The 25,401-nt window shown below is 39.1% G+C and overlaps 1 protein-coding gene across 2 annotated transcripts; it reads left to right on the forward strand.

Annotated features, from left to right (window-relative positions):
• Window positions 1–4,274: 4,274 nt before the first annotated feature.
• LOC133980710 (AP-2 complex subunit alpha-2) lies at window positions 4,275–24,443 on the forward strand. Of its 2 annotated transcripts, XM_062419493.1 has the most exons (24): window positions 4,275–4,481; window positions 6,652–6,720; window positions 8,410–8,552; window positions 8,649–8,842; window positions 10,348–10,477; window positions 10,583–10,684; window positions 10,781–10,889; window positions 12,091–12,241; window positions 12,554–12,722; window positions 14,135–14,272; window positions 14,352–14,534; window positions 15,217–15,314; window positions 15,465–15,696; window positions 15,886–16,050; window positions 16,254–16,343; window positions 16,818–16,957; window positions 17,056–17,138; window positions 17,243–17,331; window positions 17,750–17,874; window positions 17,959–18,075; window positions 18,754–18,823; window positions 19,994–20,128; window positions 20,463–22,155; window positions 22,186–24,443. In XM_062419493.1, the coding sequence occupies exons 1-23, from the start codon at window positions 4,415–4,417 to the stop codon at window positions 20,538–20,540; spliced, it is 2,877 nt and encodes a 958-aa protein (XP_062275477.1). In that variant the 5' UTR covers window positions 4,275–4,414; the 3' UTR covers window positions 20,541–22,155; window positions 22,186–24,443. The 2 variants fall into 2 exon arrangements, with proteins under 2 accessions (XP_062275477.1, XP_062275485.1); XM_062419501.1 differs by lacking the exon at window positions 16,254–16,343.
• Window positions 24,444–25,401: the final 958 nt, after the last annotated feature.

The following is a 25,401-nucleotide window of genomic DNA, read 5'->3' on the forward strand; positions in this document are numbered from 1 at the left end:
GTGGGGGAGGGGGGATTTAACATCTTTATTGCAAACAACCACAGTGGAGCAATTGAGATATTCTGGCTTCCCTTCTGGGGTGCTGTTACGTTGTCCATCTTTATTTACAGTCTATGGTCCACTCATTGTCGAATTACATGTCTACCAAAATTTGAGCCATTCTTTCTGGTGGATGTTTATATATTTCACTGGACAAGTAAAAATTGTATTCTGCTGGGGATGACAGGTGAAAGGTCAGAGGATGATCAATGTCAGTCAGAAATTCTCTGACAACAATGTCTGTACAAATGTAGGTGGTAGTCTATCTAGATATTTCAGTCTGGACCAAAGTGGGATGACTACCTGATTGACAAACAGACACCCTTCATTGCCAGCAAATGAGGCACACAAGGCTAAAAATCATGAATAACAATGTCTAGACATATATAAAACACTAATTTATATTTCTTCTTTTGAACACAGACCGACCACACACCTGTACATCTCAACTGATATAGGTGTATGGTCCTATACACATACTTTGTTGAATACATACAGTATTTCTACCCATGTGCTAAATTTGTCCATGCACCTGCTATGACGAGTAACTGTAATTATATCAAGAGACAGGAAGTCTCTATTTGGCTCTTTTAATTTGTAAGAAACAGTAGCCTGTTTCTAGGAGGCTCCATATGAGTTCTGGCATATGTAAATACATTTACAACCGGATCTGACCTTCAGCAACCCTTTGAGAAGAAAATCACTGATGCAGGTTCATAAGTAACAAGTTGTCTGCCGCCAGGATTTTCTAAGAGGTAAATCTGACCTTGACGCAGCTCTGTTCTTTTGAGAAGCTTAATGAAAACCAATCTTAAGAGTGTGATCCATCTGCTCTCTGTTTATACAATTAGAGATCCCAGGCCTTTGTGCAGCATTGAGAGGTTTTTTCAAATGCGTCGTAATGCTGTATGGTCTCTGTGAAAGCTCATTGTGCAACCACATGTTCATTTTTGTTGCTTTATTGTATTATGCCATGCCCTTCCAGCATGGATCATTTTGAAATAATTAACATGCATGATTGATGCAGTAGTAAATCACTGCTAAGGCTGAAAAGAAGGCTTCACCAAAAGCTGGAAATTACGCTTCTCCAAAGATACACATAATGTATTTGCAGATGTAAGCAAAGAAGGATGTTTTGGGTAACAGGAGATCGCACAGGATCAGAGAGACACACACAGGTCCCAAATCTCAAAATGCGTCATACAGACCTGTGCGTCAAACAAACTGATTGGCTTCTCATGTCAGGAAGTGTATCTGAAACAGAGTTGAACACATATAACAGTAAAACACACTCTGAACTAGAGTGCAGCGCACACTAACAGAATATGTGGGTGTTGAGAGAAAATAAATCAATTAACGCTTCATTATCCTTCCTAAATGTAGGCTGTAAGCCAAGAGTTCTCTCTATTACAGGTCCACTTAAAACATTTAAATTGCATCAAAGGTCCAGAAGGAGTGCATTACAAGAAGACATTTCAGTACAAAAACTTCATAAAAGGTTTGATGGCCAGAGAGAGACAAAGGTTTAAGTTTCATTAGAGAGTTCTTCACTGTATTGTTGAAAATGTAATTGAGTTTATTATGCTCGAAGCAGGGCTGTTTTTGACTATTGGCATTATAAGTGACTGCAATGGGCCTTCTAACCACCAGGGGGCCACTGTGAGGTGGTGGGTTTTTTTTAGACAGGGGCCCCCTTAATCCTTACATACTGTTCAGGGTCAAATTTGACCCATTTTTACATTTGAGAGCTATAAAAACACTGTAAAACATTTATTTTAGCTGGACTTTTCCTAATGTGACCCACAGTATACAAAAATTGAAATAAAATGCATCATTTTTTAAATGTTTGTACAGCTGATACTCATTTTTATGAATGTAAATGTACAAGTTTTACCTGTGTTTATGAAAACAATTCAAAAATCAGAATTAAACCATGTTGTTGTATTCACTGTATTCTATCAAATGTTCACCTGGACCATAAAATGGTGACTGTGATGTATTTTTTTCACAGAAGGATTAATCAAACATTTCTAAATGACTGGGGGGGAATTTATGAATGTGAATTGGTGTACAGACTAATTATGAGTCAGATTATGAAAATTATGTGAGGGCTAAATTACTCTACTTTAGCACTTGTATCCTATATGTTATGTTAACACATATGCCAGTGAGACTGATTTTGTTTACATTATCACTTCATATATTTATTGCATAAGTCATAGGCCTTGATATAATCCCCAAATCATAAAATACATTGGTTTATAATAATAACAATAATTTTTGCAGTCCTTATTTAATCTGAACAATAATGTGTATTGTAATAATAGTGTAACTTATTATTATTATTATCATTATTATTATTTTTATTATTATTAGTAGTAGTAGTAGTAGCACTCTTAATTCAAAGTAGCCTACGTTTTGGTAAAAGGCCTCATCAGCTCTTTGAATGTGTTGTTATAGATCCATGACCACAAATACCTCCACAAGTTTAGTTACAGTTCAGAACCTCAAGATGGTAATACCATAACTGCCAAAATTTAGTTTCAAAATATGAGAGGTTTTTTTAATTGACAAGTAAGTACTTAACAAAACTGTCTGTATTTAGCAAAATGTTTTATCTGAGTTTGCCACATACCTATCTACTAAACTAAAGGAAAGAATCTCTGTCTGTATGTCTTTCATGTATCTCAAGAACTGTTTATCTGATCAATTCATCCATTGGCAGGTGTATGCCTGAAGCCCCAAGGGAGTGTCATGTCAAATTTGTGTACTCAAACAACAAACATATGCTGCATGTGCACCTCGAGTACAGGCACAAATCGCACACATTAATGCAGTGATGGCTGAACAAAAGAGGAGCATTGTATTTTACAGTTGTTGTACAGTTGATGAATCTGGTCATCGCTAACTGTTACTTTTAAATAACATATCCAGCCCATTAAAACGTATCTAAATTATTTTAATGGAATTTAAAAAACTATGATGATGCATTCACCTGATAAATCTGTATTATTGTAAATATATCTGGCCCCGTATAACTTGGTATCCTGTTTAGGTAACATTTGCATATGTTCATCACTATATGCAGATGATGGTTGACAATGTTCCTTGGTGGCTGGCTGCGATATACGTCATAAGTCCTGCACCTTCCATGTTAGCGGATGGGACACGAGCCAAACTAAAATATCAAAATTCACGTCAAATAAATGTTTCCCATAGATGGCTTCTGTCATTTTAGGGAGTTCTTATCTTGCTATAAAAAAGATGTGTGATGTACAAGTGCCTTAAAACTACATTCTTTTCTAGCGGCCAGCAGGGGGCGACTCCACTGCTTACAAAAAAAGGTCCGATTGTAATGGCATCTATAAACAAAAAAAAAACTTGATGAGTTTATGGTCTCAATCACTAGATTACCAAGGAGACTCCAGAGACAATGCTTCAGATTTGTGAAACCTTTATTCTATTTGTAAAAACTGAAAAAAGGGCAATGTCACTGATATTTCTCCATCCAGTACACATTAGACCAGTCCCACATCAAAAACTCAAATCAAAGACCTGTCAAATCTTGATAATAATAATTTAGTCCAGATTTGACAAGTCTAAAGTGTAGTAGTTTTTGATCTTGAGCTCAACTTGTTCTTCTTCAATAAAGCATGATGTTCATTTTGTAAATTACAGTCCCATTTAAAATAAAATAGACAATAAAGGAGTGAATGCTTTAGGGTCACCAAGTCATAACCATGGCAACAAAAATGACTATGTAAGGTAACAATGGTGAAAACTCTGAGTATAGCTGATTGAGCTGGTTTTTGGTTGCCTAAATAATCTTGTTCATCATTTGGTTATATATATATATAAACCCTCTAATGTATCTAATGTTCAGTTTTCCTGTAAGTATCTTTTTTTAATAGTTTTTTGTTAGCGAAAATTAGCACTAGCATTATCATAGTTAACCATAAATCCATATTTATAATGTGTGTATGGAACAGCCCTGCTGTTAGGTGTAACATTAGCTTAGCTCTGCTGTTAGGTGTAGCTTTATATTTATTGATATCAGTCCTACTGTTAGGTGTAAATAATCATGTATGGAACTCAGCCCTGCTATTAAGTTTGTCTTAACTCTGCTGTTCAGGTTGAGTGTGTAGCTCAACATGTACTGAACGCAGCCCTGCTGTTAGGTGTAGCTCAACATGCATTGAACGCAGCCGCAGTCTGTCTGGTTCCTGTCTCTCAGTCATATATCGGGGCTCCCTGTGCTGTACGGCGCTTGCTGACTGCTGGGTAGCAAAACAACTTTGAAAACAAGTTGTTGTATATTGTTAGACATATATCGTTACACACCAGAGAATCTTGACATTAACAGGGAGCGGACAAAATGCCTGCGGTGTCCAAAGGGGATGGGATGCGTGGCCTGGCCGTGTTCATCTCTGACATCAGGAACTGTAAGTTTGTTTATCACATAAATACACCGCTCTTGGTTAGCCTACAAGTTGTTGTAACGTTGACCAGCATTAGAGGGTCTAATGGGTGCTTTCGGGAATAGGTTCAGTCAAGAAGAAGAGTATGTCTCTTGCCACTTCATAGCCGCAGTTTTGGTAACTTCATCGTATAAAGTGGATTTTGACAAGCACTCAGCTGGCTAGCTAATTAACGTTAGCTGCTAGCTTCCAGTTGCTAACGTCATGTCGAAGGGCGTGGACCGCACCGCTAACTGGTGACAAGACAAAGTCAAATTGGCATTTTTATTATACTGTGGCGTTTCAGAGTTGTTCGTTTTATAGCTTTCATAAAGTTTTTTGTTTAAGAAATCAACACATTCTCACTAGCCAGCTCGAGCTGGTTGCCTCACTGACTCTTAATGACCAAATATTTGGGCAGCGTTGGGTCTGGCAGTTGCAGTAGACTTGGTACACAGCTAACATAATACAGCCCGAGTCTATTTTACATACAGTTTAGCCAGGTTGTCCAGTTTAAGGTGTTTTTAAACGCCTAACTAAGTTTACAAGTCTTTATTGAGTTCCATCGTCCAACTAGAGAGCTGTACAGGGACTGACTGTCATTTTTAGGCTATTGCCCAATTGTCAGTGTATGAAGATTTATACATAATTGCAGGTTGCATTATGAGCACAAATATACACTAATACCACTGACTCAATCGACGCTGAAATTAGCCTCAGAATTGTGGTTAAGGGAAACATAAGTCATGATATTTAGCAGTTAGTTCTTCATGTTTTCACTACTTGTCCTCATATTGAAGCGTTAGACACAATAGTAAAAGCCTTAATGCTGTTGAAACCCTTTTTTTGAAACCTTTTTTACTTGTTATAACTCAATGCTGTTTTGTTACATCCAGATTACATTAGAGCTGGTCTAAATCAAAAATCACTATACTTAAACTTGTCAAATCTGGACTAGATTACCAAGCAGACTCCAGAGACACTGCTTCAGATTTGTGAAACCTTTATTCTATTTGTAAAAACTGACATTTCTCCATCCAGAACACATTAGACCAGTCCCCCATCAAACACTCAAATCAAAGACCTATCAAATCTTGATAATAATAATAATAATTTAGTCCAGATTTGACAAGTCTAAAGTGTAGTAGTTTTTGATCTTGAGCTCAACTTTTAAATACATTTTTAAGTGTGTTATTGTCCTCCATCACTAATATCAAGTATATTATGAAGGGATCTGGGGCTGCAACAAACAATTTTTTCATTATCAATTAATGTGGTGATAATTCTATCAATTAATTGACACTGTTTGTTTGGTCCATTAAATGTCTGAACATAATGAAAAATGTCAGTCACTGTTTCCCAGAACCCAAGGTCACGTCCTCAAATGTCTTGGTTTGTCCTCAAGTCAAACATATACAGTTTACTGCCATAGAAAACTAAAGGTACCAGAAAATATTCACATCTGAGAAGCTGGAATCAGAGAATTTAAATATTTCTTCTTAAAAATGACTCAAAACGATGAATTAATCAAAACAGCTGCGGTTAGTTAAATAGTTGACAACTGATCGATTAATCGTCTTATTGTTGCATCCCTGTTAACAGCAAGAAAAACCTTTCAGTGTTCATTTGAGAACCTGACTTTTTTTTTTTTTCTTTATGGAAATTTAGCTTGCTGTAAACTTGTCCTTTAGGAATTCAGTTAAAAAATCTGTTAGAGATTTACTGAGAGGCACATTCATTCACCTCACAGAGGAGATTATTATGAGTTGATTTTCACATCTCATAATTATTTACATTCTTGAAGATTTTGTACCTAAGACCTTTATCTCATAGTGATGAAAACGAACACATTGTAATTATTTCATCTTTATCTGATCATTTAGAGAAAGTGCAGAGTGAGATATCCCTTTTTGTAACTATGAGATAATACGCTCATGCATATCTTATAGTTATTTATGAGAGCTTTTTTTTTTTAAATTATGACGTAAATTCTCATAATTAATGCAGAGAAAAGTCTCCATATTTTGAGGGGTAAATGCAGTGCTTCTTTGTAAGTGACAGGTAGTTTAACAGTTATTACAGTGTGTGATGTAGCTAATATGTCTGTACACAAAGCACAACTCCTAACATGTAAAATATCTCCACTTCTTCACAGGTAAAAGTAAAGAAGCAGAGATTAAGAGGATAAACAAAGAACTGGCCAACATCCGCTCTAAATTTAAAGGTAGGTGAACAATTCTGACAAATCAAAACTGGAGGGCAGATCAGTCCAAAAACTGATCCTCATCACCTGCTGTCATTACTGTTTGAATGAAAACCTTACAGCCCGACATGTCCGTCCTGCTGCTGACTTTGACTTTCTTATTGGCTGTTGCTGCGTCTGCGCTGTGAAAAGTTCACACTCCTCACAGTGTCAACTTAATGTGCTGCTGCCACTGCTGGTGTTGTCTCTCCTGCCACCTGTTCCACGCCGCCTAAAATTAGTTTGCACCAGAATGACGCTGCCCTCTGCCCGCTGCAGCGCCCGCCATTCTACCCTCCTTTACTCCTCTAGTATCTGCTCTCTTGCACCCCCCCTTCCTCCGCATGTTTCCATGGCAGTTTGACTGTGTTTATTTTGCTGTGATTGTCTCTCCAGTGTGCTTGTCCTCTGTGGCCAGATTAAAAACCCCATCCTATTTCCTGTCTTTCTTGTAATCATACCTCTCTCTTTTCATGGTGCCCTCTACTGGGCAGTGGTCCTTGAGATTAGAAACCTGAAGGGTGTGAAGGGTTGTGACTACAAAATCATATGACCATTCATTTATTTTGTCAGTGGCTGACACTGGAAACCACCAGACAAACTTAAAGCAAGGTTGTGTTCTTTTCAACTCACCGTCCTGATTATCAGATGTGTGTGCCAAGGAGTTGAGACGTCTGCCTCTGAAAATTGGCAGCTTGGAGCTTTGAAAAATGACATTGGAAAATACAGCAACGTGTCTAAATAAGCCTCTGAACTAAGAATATAAAAGGTTGACTTGAATATGATTATAGGAAAGTCCTTTTTTGCACACTTGCCATCACCAGTTTTCTGCAAATAAAACAGAGTAGAACCACTTATTGTTTAAAATCACATATAATTCAAACATGGATCTCCACAAATATCATTGTAATTACAGTAGAAAGGAGTTTTTGTATAGCTAGAGGTCATCGTCTTCTCTTGCTTTGTATCGCTCCAGTCTGAAGCTCCTCCAGTTCCTCATTTAAAATGAGCAGAGGTGAAAATGTTGCCAGTCTGTTACCTAAGCCTGAGCATGTAGCCTGCTGGGGTTGTTGTGGTTGGTAAGAAGACAAACAGCAATGTTGCCTCAGATTCAAGAGAAAACAAGAAGCCTGATTGACTTCCTAGCTACAGTACAGTCAGACAGAGATACCAACATGCACAGCGCATTCCTGAGACAAAAAAAATCCTTTTTTTTTTTACCTTGAATTTTTATGCTCCACATATCTGGAACAAACACCCAGAAGACTGCAGGTCTGCTCCAACTTAGGTTCTTTTAAATCACAGCTGAAGACTTTTCTGTTTGCTTTATGTTCAATCTAAATTTTAGGGTTAATCTCTGACCCTGGAATTGAATTCTCCTGATTTATCTATCTTACTTTCAGCTTACTTTTATTTCCAATTTAACACATTTAATGGTATTCAAATGTCTTTTATTTTGCCATGTGTTGCTTTTATATCCTGCCCTGCTGCATTTAATGTTGTTAAAGCACTTTGAATTGCTTCGTTGTTGAAATGTGCTATACAAATAAATTTGCCTTGCTTTGAATAGAACTTATAACCCTTCATTTGTAACTCGATTCACACATTCAAATGGGTCTCTGTGGTGTGTGTGGGTGTGGATGTGTGTGGTATTTGCTCATGCGTGGACAGGAGACAAGGCTCTAGACGGCTACAGCAAAAAAAAGTATGTCTGCAAGCTGCTCTTTATCTTCCTCCTCGGCCACGACATCGACTTCGGACACATGGAGGCCGTCAACCTCCTCAGCTCCAACAAATACACAGAGAAACAGATAGTGAGTAGAGAGAAACACACAGGTAGTATTGCAGTTATATAACAGGGTGTCTTTAGAAGCACATTTAAAATCATTTTACCATGTCCTCTCTCTCAGGGTTACCTGTTCATCTCAGTGCTGGTGAACTCCAACAGCGACCTGATCCGTCTCATCAACAACGGAATTAAGAACGACCTGGGCAGCCGCAACCCCACCTTCATGAACCTGGCCCTGCACTGCATTGCCAACGTGGGCAGCAGAGAAATGGCGGAGGCTTTCGCTGCAGATATTCCTCGCATCTTAGTGGCAGGGTGTGTATATAGATATTAACACATAGTGACTGAAGGAGTAGTTAGTGATAAAAACACTGTGAAATGATGAGGTATTATACATATTGGTTAATGGTTTAATGTCAGCCAAAAATAGATGTATTATAATTAAGATTTTCATGATTTCAGACCCAATTTTGACTTTTTATGGTCAGCATTTTTTCCTACAATAGCCATTCAGTGTATTAATGTTCTGCAATTGCCTTTCTATACAGTAGTTTCTATTACATCCCTGTCCTCCCTGTTAACTTGACTCTCTTAACACTGTATCACAGCTGTATTCATTCTGGATAATGCAAACACAACATTTCCTGCTGCTGTGGCTTAATACTAAAAGCATTCAAGTGGTTTATATTGTTAAGCAACCACAGGAAGTAGTTGCATCAACAAAATAACATATTTTCAGCACTTTTCTCCTCTGGCCCGTCTGATAAACTCTACACTAGTGTTCGGAATGAAGGAGAATATATTGTAGCTGCACAGGCCTCTGAGTTACCAGGTAGAAGTTTCTTGTAAATATATCTGTCACAGTCTTGTGCACATCTGTAGTTACAGCTGTCACCACCGGTTGGCAGGCCAGATTTTTTAACTGGGTGCAGGTATTCTTTAATCTTTGCACCAGAGGAATAGACGAAGAAGAAACAGGCAGAGTGAGATGTTGGATGATAAGCTGCAAGCAACTCCATTCTGTCATCAGTGCAAATAGTTCATTTTATCAGTCACACTGTGTTGTTTGGAGAACCACTGAACTGTGCACACAGCATGAGATCAGATCCTAGATGCTCATGGAATGATGGAAATTCTACTTTTTCCTGTTAAAGCAGCGTAACATAGTGAATCCTTTCAGTGTAGTGAGTTTGGCTATGCTGTAAGCAGATACACCTGTTGCTCTTGTTCTGTTGCATTTCTGACACAGTAACTGCTCAGGGCACGTTTGCCGCCTCCAGTGGTTTATATGAATAACAAGTGGGATTTAAATGTCACACCAGAACCTTTACTCTTTTTTTTTTTTTAAGCAGTTGCTGTTACCACCAATAACCACAGGTGTCACTACATCAATCAGAACTGGAGTCTGAAGGATTTGGACTTTTGTTTTTCCCTTAGCTTCTGCTGTAGCATACTCTGTCACTACTGCTGCAGCTGTAAAAGAAGAAGAGCTGCAATATTAAACTTTAATTCCCATTCAAGTTTGCAGGGAGCTAACCAGAAGTTAGCCGTATGCAGTATGTATTCATCCTGCCTCTGCGGGAATGTCAAACCTGACACCAAATTAAAAGCTCTGTCACTCTTTGAAACACAGAGAGATTTACCTGGCAGTCATAGGCTTAATCATTATTGTGTGAACTCGTTTGACAGGGGCTTGAATGTAACAGAAGTTCATTTCTATGTAAAAGTTCAGCCCAGCAGGTTTAAGCATTTGAAAAGCATCTTGTGTGTAAAGTATGGGATTATGAAGAGTGATTTTGTGCTGTGCTCGGCTGGAGCAGGGACACCATGGACAGTGTGAAGCAGAGCGCAGCACTGTGTCTGCTACGACTCAACAGGACGTCTCCTGACCTGGTGCCCATGGGTGAATGGACAGCCCGAGTGGTCCATCTGCTCAATGACCAGCACCTGGTAAACCTCACTGCTATCCTAAAGCCCAGTTCCACTCTATAACCTCTGTCTGATTTATTCCAGATGTTGAAATGTTATGTCAATGGGCGTGTATGTTTTTCTTAGGGAGTGGTAACAGCAGCCACCAGCCTCATCACTACTCTGGCTCAGAAGAGTCCTGACGACTTCAAGACCTCCATCTCACTGGCTATAGCCAGGCTGAGCAGGGTGGGTGTCACACTGTAGCTTTACACCATGTCTTCATCTCACTCAGCTCAAAGGTCAAATGTGTGTTGATGTGATTTCTTGTCCTTTTTCGTCCAGATTGTGACTTCAGCATCCATCGACCTCCAGGACTATACATACTACTTTGTAGCTGCACCCTGGCTATCTGTGAAATTGCTGCGTCTGCTACAGTGCTACCCTCCACCTGGTATGCTAACATACACGCCTGTTTTTATGGGAGAGAAAATGAGGCCCCATCACCTGACCATCATTAGAGATTCCTGCATTTACAATAGTTTACATCTACTTTTATCTCTTAACTTTTCGGGGGATGTTTAATTTTTTTCTAAGATATCCAGATTGAAAAGGAAACTAATCTGGATATTCATGCTTCCCACATCATTCCTGATTTGATGTTTCCACTGTTTTGACATTACTGGTTTTTGCCCTCTCATTTACTACCAGGTCACATTATCAGCTCTGTCCACAAGGTAACTAATGGCCACACTTTTGTCAAATGTGCTGTGGGTGTAGGCTATAACTATTGATTTAGGAAATCCCATTTCCTTCCCTCTAGCATCACCCTTGTGCTTGAAACATTTGTTTGCAAATCCCAGAATAGTAGTCAGCAGTCTAGCAGGCAGCCAGCTCTTTCTTTCCCACAAATCTTTTAATACAGAGTAATGACATTTCTGAAAAGCTTAGAGTTTAAGGTTTAATTTGGGTTATTTGCTTTCACTCTTAGAATATGATGAGAAGATCTATATCAATATATACAGAGCTGGAGTTGTTTAGTCTAATTTAAAATAAAGACTGGATTCAGGGAGAAACCTATTCACACCTTCAAAGAGCAACACATGCTGTCTTATTCCACATTATGTAAATAAGACTGCTTTAGAGGTGTAGGTAGGCTTATTAAGCTTGGCTGAACACATCAAATATTAGCTCTGTATTTAACACACAGCCATGGTAACAATCTCTCAGAAAGAAAGAAAACAATGGCTGCAAGCATAATTTATTCCTACAGTCTTTAATACAAAGCTGCAAGGTTTAGATTATTTGGTTGCTTTAAAAATACAATAAAGTTGCATAATGCAGATTTTGACCATGAGATGGCAGAAAGTGGAAATGATCTCACTTTATAAAATTCTTAAAGATAATGAGAGGCTAAACATTACTCGCTCATCCAGCAGAAAAGCAGCCTGTTCATAATAACTCATTCACATTTTTCGAGGTGCTTTGATGCGCTGACTAATGAGAAAAATATCTGAGCCTCTTTAGCTCAGCAGATGTTCAGCTCTCCTCACCAGTTACTGCAAACTGAAACAGTGAGCCGACACTGACTGAAAGCAAGATTCACTGTTAATATGAAAATAATGTCTAGTCTAACCTATCCTTTGTTGGTATAGAGGATGCAGCGCTGAGAAGTCGACTAACAGAGTGTCTGGAGACCGTCCTCAATAAAGCCCAGGAGCCACCCAAGTCCAAGAAGGTCCAGCACTCCAATGCAAAGAATGCAGTTCTGTTTGAAGCCATCTCCCTCATCATCCACCATGACAGGTCAGTCAGAGTCACTGTAAACATGGGTTACCTGTAGGTCAGTCAATAGGCTTTTAGAAAAGAGTGATTTCCACCTTTAGTTGTATTAGATTCAGTTCAACTGTTGCAGACTGTGGACTGTAACCCTTCAACAACAGAAGAGTGCTGTGACTGTGATGTGATTTATCTTAACACCTCACATCAAGGTACCAGGACGAACCCAACTGTCATCAGTCCAGATTCTTGTGTCGTGCAGCACTTGGGGGTGTTTGGGTGTTGACACGTGTGTTTGCATGTAAACACTCCAGCTGTTTGTTTGTACTCGTTTCTCAGTGAGCCCACCCTGCTGGTCCGAGCCTGCAACCAGCTGGGTCAGTTTCTGCAGCACAGGGAGACCAACCTGCGTTATCTGGCTCTGGAGAGCATGTGCACACTGGCCAGCTCTGAGTTTTCTCACGAGGCAGTAAAGACACATATAGAAACTGTGATCAACGCTCTGAAGGTGAGTCCTGCCTCTGCTGCATGCCTTTGATAAGTGTTTGCAGCATCATGAGTACTGTTTGAATAATACGTTTCAGAACCTGACAGTTCTCTTGTCTTCCATGTGTAGTTTTAGTTTTTTAAGTGTTAGACCAGCAATAATCAGATGAGTCTGAAATTTGAAACTGGACTAATTATGAATGTGGTCATTGGTTATTTAAAATCAATCAATGAATAACTAATAGCCTTTATAAACAAGCTGAGAATGTAACAAAATCTCAGCTCAAAGGTCCACTTCCTATCTTTTTGGAACTTTCCGCTGCATCCCATGTTCTCATAACGGAAATTATAACTGCTGTCTTAGTTCAAGAAAGGTCATTGAAATCTCCCAAAAGCTAGTAAGTGGACCTTTCATCTGAGTTTATTTTGATATACATTGAATTTACATCTCAATTTAAGCTGTTAAAAACTGTTAATAAAGTTATATTAAAAGTTATATTTGATTTTAAGATTGATTTCCATTAACCACCTTTCCTAACCTAATTTTTCATTTAAGGATCTATTTTAAACCTAAAGACATGCAACCAATTTGCCACACTAAAATATAAAATGACTCCAACCCACACAGTAGTCAGAGGAACTGACTGAAGCTGTGTGTGTCCCGTTAATCACAAACTCTGTCTGATAAAGATACTTTCTCAACCTACTTGATATAGTTCTTTACTGCCACCCAGTGTTGGATGTGATATACTGCAGAACAACTGAACTTTATATTATAAATGTCATAAGATTACAGAATATACTGTATGTAAAAGTTTTCATAGCAGCCTTATATAACAGTCATTCATTTATGTGAACATTAGTCTGAGTTTCAATCAAAACCAATTTTGATAACAGAAACTGTCAAATATTTTTATTTTGCTGTGTTTAATTGAGCTCTGTCCCCTAACAAACATATATCAAGAGCTGCATTAATTACTGAACCAAACCATCCATACGGGACTTCCTTAACTTACACATTAAAGTTGATCTTGTCCTTCATCAGTTTGATTGTGATGAGTCTCATTGGATGATGATGATAATATTTCAGTTTAATATGGAACATCTTTGCTTCCTTTTACATATTAACCACATTCTATCCACATTTTAAGTAATTTTCCATCTTCAAATAATTTCTCCAGATCACTGTCATAACAGTTTCAGATATAATGACTCATTACTTTTAAAGTTGTTTGAAAATGTCTAAATATCCACAATCCAAATCCCAGATGTTAATTAGTAAATATTTCCTGTCATGTTCTTTATCCTTAAGAACAATATTGTTCAGTCATATCTCTAGAGGACATGAATAGACATTATTTTCACAGATCTCCAATGGTGTGGAGTTTAACTAGAGACCTGTCATTTTTCATTTCATTTTTTTTCTCTACACAGACTGAGCGAGATGTGAGTGTGCGTCAGCGGGCTGTGGATCTGCTGTACGCCATGTGTGACCGCAGCAACGCCAAGCAGATAGTGGCAGAGATGCTGAGCTACCTGGAGACAGCTGATTACTCCATCAGAGAGGAAATAGTGGGTCACACATACACATATACCTTGTAGCTGCCCTGTGTTCTGCTCTCGCCCTCAACCACTTGCCTTTCTTTCTCAGGTGCTCAAAGTGGCCATCCTGGCAGAGAAGTACGCTGTGGACTACACCTGGTACGTGGACACCATCCTCAACCTCATCCGCATCGCCGGGGACTACGTCAGTGAGGAGGTGTGGTACCGTGTCATCCAGATTGTCATAAACAGAGATGATGTCCAAGGCTACGCTGCCAAAACTGTTTTTGAGGTGAGTGTGGAGCTTTGTGCCATTACAGATTAGCTTCACTGTCAGTCTCTGCTTCATCACTGTTAGAAGCAAATCAGGCCAAAAACTGCAAGTTTAAAAAGAATACTCTTACTTATTTTTAAATGGATAGGTATTGGCTCAATAATGGGGTTTCTGATCCTTTGTTTGCTCTGGATGCTCCTGCAGGAGCACCCAAAGGCCTCTTTTGAGCTCTGTTAAAATACTGGAAGCATACAGTGAGCACGTCACTATAGAATATTCACAGAAACCATCAAAGTAGAGCTGTGATGCTGCTATTTTAAAGCAGTTATTTATGTTAAATAGTTTTACAAATGTGAATGTTTGCCTTTACACTCAGTGTGCTTTGTATATTAAATCTAAATTTAACAAGTATGGAGTCAGATTGTGTATTGGTCTAGAGTTACAAAAACAACATAAGATTTACGAATAGAAAGAAATAGTAGAGAAATAACAAGAGAGTTATGACTGTTATTAAGTTTGAGCGAATCAAGAGACGCTTAGAGCTCATTAGACTTTACCCACAAAAAACCCTCAAACAGGGTTTGTTACTTGACTATGGCTGGGTTGTTGCCTCCCATTCTATTTAAACTCTTACTTTGATGGCATTGTGTGGCATTTTTGTTTCTATCTCATTGCTCTCATGCTTTGTGAACACTTGCAGGCACTACAGGCTCCCGCCTGCCACGAGAACCTGGTTAAAGTGGGAGGTTACATTCTGGGAGAATTTGGTAATCTGATTGCTGGAGACTCTCGCTCCAGGTACAAACAGCATCCACAATAAAATCTGAACATGGTGCAATGTTTATAATAGGACACATAATGTTTTCTATCAGCTAGTTTGATTTTATACACAGTGGAAATATCAGCATAGAAGCTTTAGTGACTGTTTTCCATCATCTTCTCCTTCAGCCCTCTGGTCCAGTTCAACCTCCTCCACTCCAAGTTCCACCTGTGCTCCGTGCCGACGCGGGCGCTCTTGCTGTCGGCCTACATCAAGTTCATTAACTTGTTTCCTGAGGTGAAGGCCACCATCCAGGACGTCCTGCGCTCAGACAGCCAGCTCCGCAACGCTGACGTGGAGCTTCAGCAGAGAGCCGTCGAATACCTGAGACTCAGCTGCATCGCCAGCACTGATATACTGGTCAGTGATTTCTACTGAGAACAAACAGTCTCACACACACTCAGCAGAGACATAGAATACATTAGCAGTGTCTGAAATGAATACAAAGTGACTTTCACAGTGCCATCTAGTCACTGTATAGATCGGTGCAGTAGTTATGTCTTTAGGGTCTGTATACAGTATCCCCTCATTCTCTCTGTCCCTCCCCAGGCCACAGTCTTAGAAGAGATGCCTCCGTTCCCAGAGAGAGAGTCCTCAATCCTGGCCAAGCTGAAGAGGAAGAAGGGTCCGGGCCACTTGCCGGACATGGACGACACCCGGCGGAACGTCAACGGCAACACAGAGCACAGCGAGACCCCTGAAACCCCGGCCAAGGTAACCCCTAATGTGCACCACAACAGTTCTACTCTTCTTATTGTGTATTGGTAATTACTGGTTTCCTGCCTTTTGCTCTTTGCCTTTTATTTTCCTCCATGTTGAGCCTTTTCCTTGATCTTCACTTCTACTTGTCCTCTCTTCTCCTTCCCCATCTTCCTTCCTCTACTCTTTCTGTCCCATTCCTTCTCTTTCTCCTTCAGTCTTCTCCCTCACTGATGACAGAGCTTCTCCCCACCAACAGACCCCGCCCTGCCTCCTCTAGTCCCATCATGCTCTCTGCTGGGACCATGGTATTACTGATACTGTAGCTAGAAGCAACACATTTAATTCATTACCACTGACTGAAGTGAAAACTAGACTCACCGAGCACTTTATTAGGAACACCTGTGCAATCTAATACATCCAATACAGCATGTTGTATTTTATATTTTGCTTAGAATGTTTCTGAGCAGCATTAGTCAACAGTTGCCGTTGGAAACAGCCACTCAGATGCTTGAAGCTAAGATGCTGTTTCCACACATTTGTCCAAACAGATTATTCTGTTGTGAAAAAGTGAACATTGATATTTTAGTTTATATTTTTTACTAAACAAATGAGGAAAAGGCTACTGTGATGTAAAAACTGAGATTAAAATAGATTCTTTCTGTGTTAACTGTGTGTCTATATACCTTATTTAAGACTACTTTGAGTCTTTAGGTTTTGGTGTGCTTGTGTGTGTAGTTACTGTATGTCAAAGATAATATTTACTGGTGTTTCTCTCCCAGAGTTCCTCCCACCCCTTCACAGACCTGATGAATATGAACTCCACCCCGTCAGCAGGAGGAGGAGGCAGCTTGTTGATCGACGTCTTTTCTGACAACTCCTCTCCTGCTTCCATGGATGCGTCTGAGGATAATTTCTTCAGGTGGGAACACAGTGTGAACGCAGTGTGAGCTTGGTTGGTGAAATCAACAGAGAAAATGCAAGTTCTCAAAAGTCTTCTTAATGTTTATGTATGTGCAGATTCGTTTGCAAGAACAACGGAGTTCTCTATGAAAACCAGCTTCTGCAGATTGGACTCAAGTCTGAGTACAGACAGAATCTGGGTGGGCAGCTTCATAATATCAGTTGTGCATTTCATCAACTTTCAGGTGTTTTTTTTTTTTCAAAAGAATTTGAAAGAAGTGTTTCCTTTCTGTTGTAACCACAGGTCGTATGTATGTGTTCGTTGGCAACAAGACGTCGACCCAGTTCCTCAGCTTCGCCTCAGAAGTGGTCAGCCAGGACGAGCTCAAAACTCATATCCTTTCTGTTGCTAGTGAACTTCCTTCCAGCTTTCCTTCAATCTTTCTTCGACCCTAACCTTAACCCTTATAACGCTAACCCTTAAACTCCATCGTGGCCCTGGTACACAAGGTTCAAGGTATCTCTATTATCCCCTGGGGGAAATTTGATTCACAGCCAGTAGTAATGCATGTATATCAGAAACAGCAACATTTTTAAGGCTGATAGCAGCAGCTATTAATAACCTTACAATGATGGTACAGGACAGAACACTACTTTGTGCGCCTGGTACACCATATACCACTTTTTTCTAACTCCAACCCTAACCTCACCCCCTAACCCTGTTGTAACCCACAGGAAGTACTGAAGTTAACTTAGCACAAGTAACTTAGTTTAATTTTGGTGTCATATGAATCCTTAACCATGGCCTCCACAGCTGAATATCCACACTAAGACAGTAGAACCCCTCATAGAAGGTGGTGCTCAGGTCCAGCAGATCCTCAACATCGAGTGTGTGTCTGACTTCACAGACGCACCAGTGCTCAACATCCAGTTCAGGTTGGTACCTGAATGTGATTTTTTAAAAAAGATGTTGATGAGTTGATTCTCTGAGCTAATGTATGACTCTGTATGTGTGAACAGATACGGTGGGGCTCTTCAGAACATCTCAGTGAAGCTCCCTGTGATGCTTAACAAGTTTTTCCAGCCCACTGAGATGGCATCTCAAGACTTCTTCCAACGCTGGAAGCAGCTCGGAGCGTAAGGTTCACTTTACATGATGAGTGCAGCAGGAAAAGTCCTCCTCTGATGCTCCTGTGTGCTGTCATAATAGAGTAGAGATGTTCAGTCATTTCAAGAGCACAAATAGCATTCAGTCAATCTGTGTGATAGCTCAACATTTCCATCTAGAAGCATTGTGCTCCTAATCAAAAAAAAAAAAAAAAATGTAGCTTCTGCTGAGACACTGAAGCATTGACATTGTGCCGTTGTGGTAGATTAGTTTCGTTTTATACACACTGCACAGAGTTTTTATTGTGTTTCAGCTTGAAATAATCCCAAACTTTGGACACTTCCTGTCTTTTTCTCTGGACTGTCTCTTCTCTTCACCCCTTCTCTCTTCCTCCTTTTTGCAATTCACGCCATCAAACCACATCTTCATGACTTCATCATGACCCGTGATTTTTCGTAATGGAGTTTCTTAAAGAATCATTTCAGATTAGATTTGATAGTGGATGAGACTTTATATACCTCTAGTCTATGTGAACACAAAGCTTTGTAAAGTGCTTTGGACGTCTTGGGATGTAGGTGCTGTATGACTGCAAGTATCAACATATGTTTAACATACTGAGCTTCATATAAGCAGCATTTATTGTTTATTGTCATTTCTCTATTGTATAATGTTATCGTCAGAAAATTAATCTTCTCTCTCTTCTGCAGTCCTCAGCAGGAGGTTCAGAAAATCTTCAAAGCCAAACATTCGATGGACACAGAGGTTACCAAGGCCAAGGTAAAATATCTGTTCTCCAGGGAAAGCTTCCTCATACACCTTTACACATGTACCAGCTGGTGATTGATATTTATAATTTGTTCATCAATAGTTAACTTGGCCAAGGAGAATGAAGGAATTATCACTATACACTTCTGCTGAGCATGATGCCACCTCCAATTATGCCAGCTCTCCTTTGTTGATAGTCTTTAAGCTTTCACTCAATGCATCTACAGCATATGGAATTAGCCTATTGGTTCATTATTCTACAAACAAGGAAATGTAGTTACCTATACGTGGGTCTAGGGAGTCAGATAGTCATATCCTCTGACCTTGGTTACCACAGCAACGCAGCTTCACCGTTATCAGAGTAACTCCTGCTTTCCCCAAAACACCACAAACACACAGCTGCTCCTAAAATGATTCACATAAGAAAAATATTAACTCCAGATTATACACACATAAACATGAGCAGTTTGTGCCCATCTCTGTAATACTTGGAATTTGGAATAACAATGACTCAAGGGTCCAGTTACTCACTTTTTCTGTGGCCATCAGCTGCATCACAAGTCCTCCGTTGTCATGGAGATGTAGATGTTGTTACTTTTTATTTTTCTGAGCACATTTACAGAGCAATATTTTTCTCTGCTCTTGTCTCACAGTTCAGAATAAAGTTCCACAATAGTGAGTGTGCCGGTTTCCAGGGAACATGCTCACATCAGATGTTAGATGTATTTGTGTTACAGATGGTTGAGTTTAGAAATGCTGAGATATGTTTGCTGAGACACGGTGTACATTTATGGAATGCGATCAACAACCTGATAACAAGAGCTGCCTAAGAAGCTGACTTCTTGAGGAGTAGTTGAGGTTTGACTTTTATTAGATGCGTTTATTAGTGTGGAAATATTGTGTGTTGTGAACAAAACTGCAAGCTCAATTGTGCGGTGACTCATTGAATATGTCTTACTTCCTGAAATCTCAGCACTACAGTGTTTCTGAAGGGACTTACTAGTCCGTCACTGAAACATCAGAATCAAGGAATTCTGACAATTTCTGGAGCTCACTTTTGAATTAAATTTGAAGAAGTGAATCACTCAGTCACTCATTCCGTTTATAGGTTTATTTCTGGATTTTCTTTTTCCTCATCACTTTTCTTACTCGTGTACATATCATCATATCTCTCTCCTACAGATCTTGGGCTTTGGTGTAGCTCTGCTGGACGGCGTGGATCCCAATCCTACAAATTTTGTAGGAGCAGGAGTCATCCACACTAAGAGCACTCAGGTGGGCTGCCTCCTCAGACTGGAGCCCAACACACAAGCAGAGGTAAAGACACACACACACACACACACACACACACACACACACACACACACACACACACACACACACATCAGGCCATGTCACTTCTGGGGACATTACATAGACTTACATTCAACCCTAACCTGAACCACTGTTGCAAAGATCATCCTTTTCCCATTTGGGGACACAGCTTTTTGCCCCAATTGCACTAGTCGTTCTGAGTCTAAAATTTGTCCCCAGAAGTAGCCTATGGCAGAACACACAAACACACACACACACAACCCTGTTCTGAACTGTAATATATCTACATATTGTGTAACTGTGTGTTTGTTTGTTTGTTGTTCTTTCTCTCGTTCAGATGTACCGTCTCACCCTCCGGACCAGCAGGGAGTCAGTGTCTCAGAGACTGTGTGACCTCCTCTCTGAACAGTTCTAGACTGGACCCAGCACCAGCACCAGCATTACTCCACATTTACTCTCCTAGTCTCACTTTAGATTGGAATTGATGTATTTGTACAGTGTAAATTCCTTTTTCTTTTTTTATTTTATTTGACTTACTCTACATGTAAATGAAAAGAAATGTATTTTTGGCACACAGCTTTACTAATATTGTCACTGCTTTAAACTGCCCTGTACTGTATGTGTGTGTGTGTGTGTGTGTGTGCGTGTGCGCGTGTGTACTCACACTGTGAGCACCTTAGCCGACATGTTGCGGGTGGTGCAAGAGGCTCTGAATGCTTCTCTGTAGTGTTCTGCAGCTCCAAAGGTTTGAAATAGTGTGTTTTTTGAGTACTGCCTTTCTTCTCACTGAAACAGTTTTGAGGAGCGTTAGGAAGCATCGATCAGATTACCAAGCGTACCAATGAATTCAATAATCAACTATTAGCGTTTCTATGAGATATTTTATTCTTGTAGTGTTTCAAACGAATGTTGCACAGAACCGGGAAGCTTTCCTCAACTCCTCACCCATTTTGCACTTGTTAGATTAAAAAAAAAAGGTCACATCAGAAAGATTTAGACAAGAGGATTTTGACTTTAATCTCAGAATTCTTACTTATCTCACAAATTTGACACGCGTCGTCTCAGGAGCAAAGCTATGCATTGTGGATTTTTTTTTTTTTAAGCTAAAAGACTTTGAATGCTTTTTTTTTTTTTGTTCCGTTGTGGGAATTTTTAAGCTTTGCAGAAATGTTACACCTATAGATAGTTTAAACACTCAAATAAAATAGCAAACACTTCCTTTAGTACACTAGGTAGCAAATGGGTAAGGATTTCTGATAGTGATGGAATTCAGTGTCAGTTTTTTTCCCCTCATATCTACAAAACTCTCTGGCCCTCATCTTCCTTCTTCCACACAGTTGTGCCTTTTGAGCTTTTAATACACTGTCAAGTACAGAAAGCCTTTAAAATGGACACAAGTAATATCCTTCAAATCTAAAGCACTACCGCGCTGTCTCACTATTATTGCCTAAATGCATTTATTCACAGAGCACTTTCCTAACTGGAAATATTTCTATATTTCAATACCGTGCTGTGTATTTTCTGTTTTATAAATCGTACTTTTGTCATATGCCTTGATGACATATTTGATGTGTCCTCGTCTTTTAAAACACACAAACGAAAACTCAGCCACGTCTTAAACATTTTTTAGACTAAAGTGTTTCACACATAAATATTATCTGTGATTTTGAACAATTTGGCTAATTGGCAAAAACCAACCACTCTATAAAGGAGGAATCACAGATTATTTTTATATGTTTTGTTAAAGGAATAGTTTAATATTTTGGGAAATAAGTTTATTCACCTTATTGTCGAGAATTAGACGAGATTAATAACACTGTCAAATGTTTATGCTAAATTTGAAGCTGGAGCCGGGAGGCAGTTAGTTTAGCAGAAAGACGGAATGGTGGGAATGACTCGTTTCTGTCCAAAGGTTAAAAATGCACCTGCCGGAACATCTAAACCTCACTCACGTAACCTGTTATGCCTTGTTTGTTTAATCCATACACACAAAAAACTAAGTGTAAAAACAATGAGATGTGAAGGGAATTGTGGTGGTGACAACACTCCATGGCCAAGAGTTAGTTCTGCACATAATCTTCCCTAAAACCATTTTTTTATGGAGGAGACAAATGAGTTATATTGTCATAACTAGTACTGATCTATGGAGGTTCTGGAAGGCAGTTCTTCATCGTTGGACAGTATATCTTTCTCTCCTTTCAGTCTTCATGCTAAGCTAAGCTAATTGACTCCTGGCAGGAGCTTCTTATTAAATGGACAGATATGAGAGTGGTATCGATCTTCTCATCTAACTTGGCAAGAAAACAAGTGAGGAAATATCCCAAAGTGACAAACTATCTCTTTAAGAGCTTTCCATCAGCAGTAGCAATCACAATGAATAAGAATATAAGAGCAAATGTAAGTGAATAATGAAATGGTTGACTCATGACTCAGCTTATCAGGTATCTTAAAGTGGGGCTGAGAAGCTTTACTGCGATGTGTCATTTCACTAAACATTTTAAAATGGATAGCCTTCACTTTGCCCAGAAGCATTTCTCCTCTTATGTGGGCTCATGTCTTATTGGATATGAGGTTTCACATCAGTTAAATGCAGCCAACTTGGACCTTTGGGTGTCTTCAGGTTTATCTACTTACTGTTATCAAGCATGTGAGAGCCCAGTAGTGATACAGAAGAGTTACTGAGTACCATCTGTTGTTCAGCATCTTACTGTCAAGATCACCAAAGGGATGGAGTTGGAGTGTTTAGTTGTGTAAAGGGGTGAAATTTAGGGATTACAGCTTTGACTGATGACTGACAGTAAGCACTGATGTTCTTTCTAGTCTGTGTTGTATTAGAAGACCATGGACACACTGAAGCAGGTTGATACTGTAGGTGCCAACTGGGATTAGTTTAAACCTCTAATCAATATTTTACCAATGGATCAAAGGTGTAATGTGAAAGATGTCATTCATGGTGATGAACTCACATAGCATCTTTCAGCTTGTCACGCTTGTAACGGTTTAGATTCAGTCTCACGGCTCTCACCGGTGTCCAGATGCAGCTATCGGCAAAAAAAGTTCAAATATAAACTGTACGATACCTTTCCAGCACGTTTTGGCATTTCATATAGTATCTTTCGGACATTTTTATACCATTTTATTAAGGAGGGGACAGCAAAGAGATTAGCAATGATATCAAACAAGACCCTTTAGCAGATTTGGATCATTGTGATTCATTGTTGGCGCCTTAACTCGTAGGTCACCGAGGTACTAGCTGGTGAACATAGCGAAGCATTTAGCAGCTAAAGAGCCAGACATTTCCTTCAATGGTTGGTGGCTACCATAACAGAGCTCAAAGGTTACAAGGTTAGCAGGACTATGAATAATAATGTTGCTCAGTATTTGCTGGGTGTGTAAGCAACTGTTAGCTGCTCACCATGTCAGCTGTATGATAATATGTCGGTGTTGTGTTTACAGCTTGTGTCTGATGCCCCCTGTTGGCCAAAAAGATCTGTCGCCACAGGTGTAAAGCAACGTTCTGTTTTATAACCTGGATCTCGTTAGCTGGTTTTGATCCAGTACACTTACAGTACAGTTTGGCATAATGTTGCACTAATGTTACAAAAAAAAAACAAGTCAAGTGAGCTCAGCTGGACCACAAGTTCACACCAGAATCCAGACGGGGCCACAGAAAAACAAGCTTTCATTGGCTTTGAAACATGTCCAGACTAAACCAATCAGCCTCATGGGTTCAGTCTTTATTTCATCTCCAAATAACTTTGATACTGACTAACTACTGAAACTGCCTCCTGTGGGTTCACTGTATTCTGATGGAAAACACTGTGTCCATAGATACAAGCTTATGCTAAACTAAACTTGTAGATTTGTTTGGCCAGAATTGTCATTAAGACCCAGTTTGCATCCATGGTACAATATCCATCTCTCAGCTAGTCACAGTGCTGTTGTTTTCGTGCCTTTCTAACAAGTGCTCAGCCTCCCTCTGTGACACAGGATTATGCTGCATTATTAGAAAACAATATATATAAAAGGCTGGACATGTTGTTGCTATGTAAATGTAATGTCATTTAAACATCCATATCCCCAAAAAATGTTTTTACCAATAAAAATAAAATAAAAATCTGCAAGACGTTGCTTGTTTTGTAACAGAAAAAAATGCATATTCATACTAGTTTGCCTATAGAATATGTTCAATAACACTCACATTACATAAACCTTCATTCTACTTTAAAATCGGTTGACAGTTGACTGCTGATATCTCTAATATAAATCTTACTGCTTTCTGGCTTGTGTTGAGTTACCTTTTTTTTTTCTTTTTTCTTTTTTTTTTTAGACAACCGTGTCAAAGATAGCATTACCATTCTGTTTCCACTTCTGGAGTGTTTCACCAGGTGTGTTTTAGAGAAGTTTCACCAAAGAAAAATAGAATGATGGCAACATTTTGCCACAAATTTATAGTTTGACGTCTTTTTAGTGTTTAAAAGTGAAGCAACAAATCTGTTCTGAGTAAATTGATGATAATAATAATAATAACTTTATTTGTATAGCTGATTTTTATACAAGAAATGCAGCTCAAAGTGATTTATACCAAAATAAATGACTTACGCCAAGTGTTTCACATTAAAAGGAGCATAAGGCAATTTTTTTTAAAGAACAAAAAGAAAGTAATGTAGATGGAAAATAAAAATATAAAATAATTTTTAAATTGTAAAAATATTACACAGTAAGGGTAGCTAAAAATAGAATAAATACCATATATAAAATCAAGTAAATGTCATATGTTTTAGCTTTCTGACGTGTGGAGGAAAAACTGGTATTTTGAATGACCTCCTCATTGCAGAGTAATATTCAGCTCTCTAAGGCTTCATGAATGTTTTGCTCACCCAGTATAAAGTGCTAACTGACAAATATATACAGGTTTGACCACTTGTATTTTCATACGTGTCAGTATGTGGTAACAGTTACTAATTAATACTGGACTGGTTTGTCCTGCCTCACTGTCACAGCAGCCTCCATCCCTCAGTGTCATTTTACATGTTTGATCTCTCTCTGACAAGCTGAAACTATATGTTTACATCTTCATAGCTGAATGGACATCCACTGCTGGACCAGTGAAATCTGATCATCACATGCACTCACAGGTACCTCAGCTGCTAAATAACAGTACAGTTTATAAAATCACATTCTTTCTCTTAAATAGTCCAGAAAAAAACAAAATATTAGTGCAGAAAATGACATTTGATTTTAGAGATTGTTCATTGTATTTTATTCTATTTTTT

This window comes from Scomber scombrus, chromosome 1 (genome assembly GCF_963691925.1).
Source record: "Scomber scombrus chromosome 1, fScoSco1.1, whole genome shotgun sequence".
Taxonomy (NCBI): Eukaryota; Metazoa; Chordata; class Actinopteri; order Scombriformes; family Scombridae; genus Scomber; species Scomber scombrus.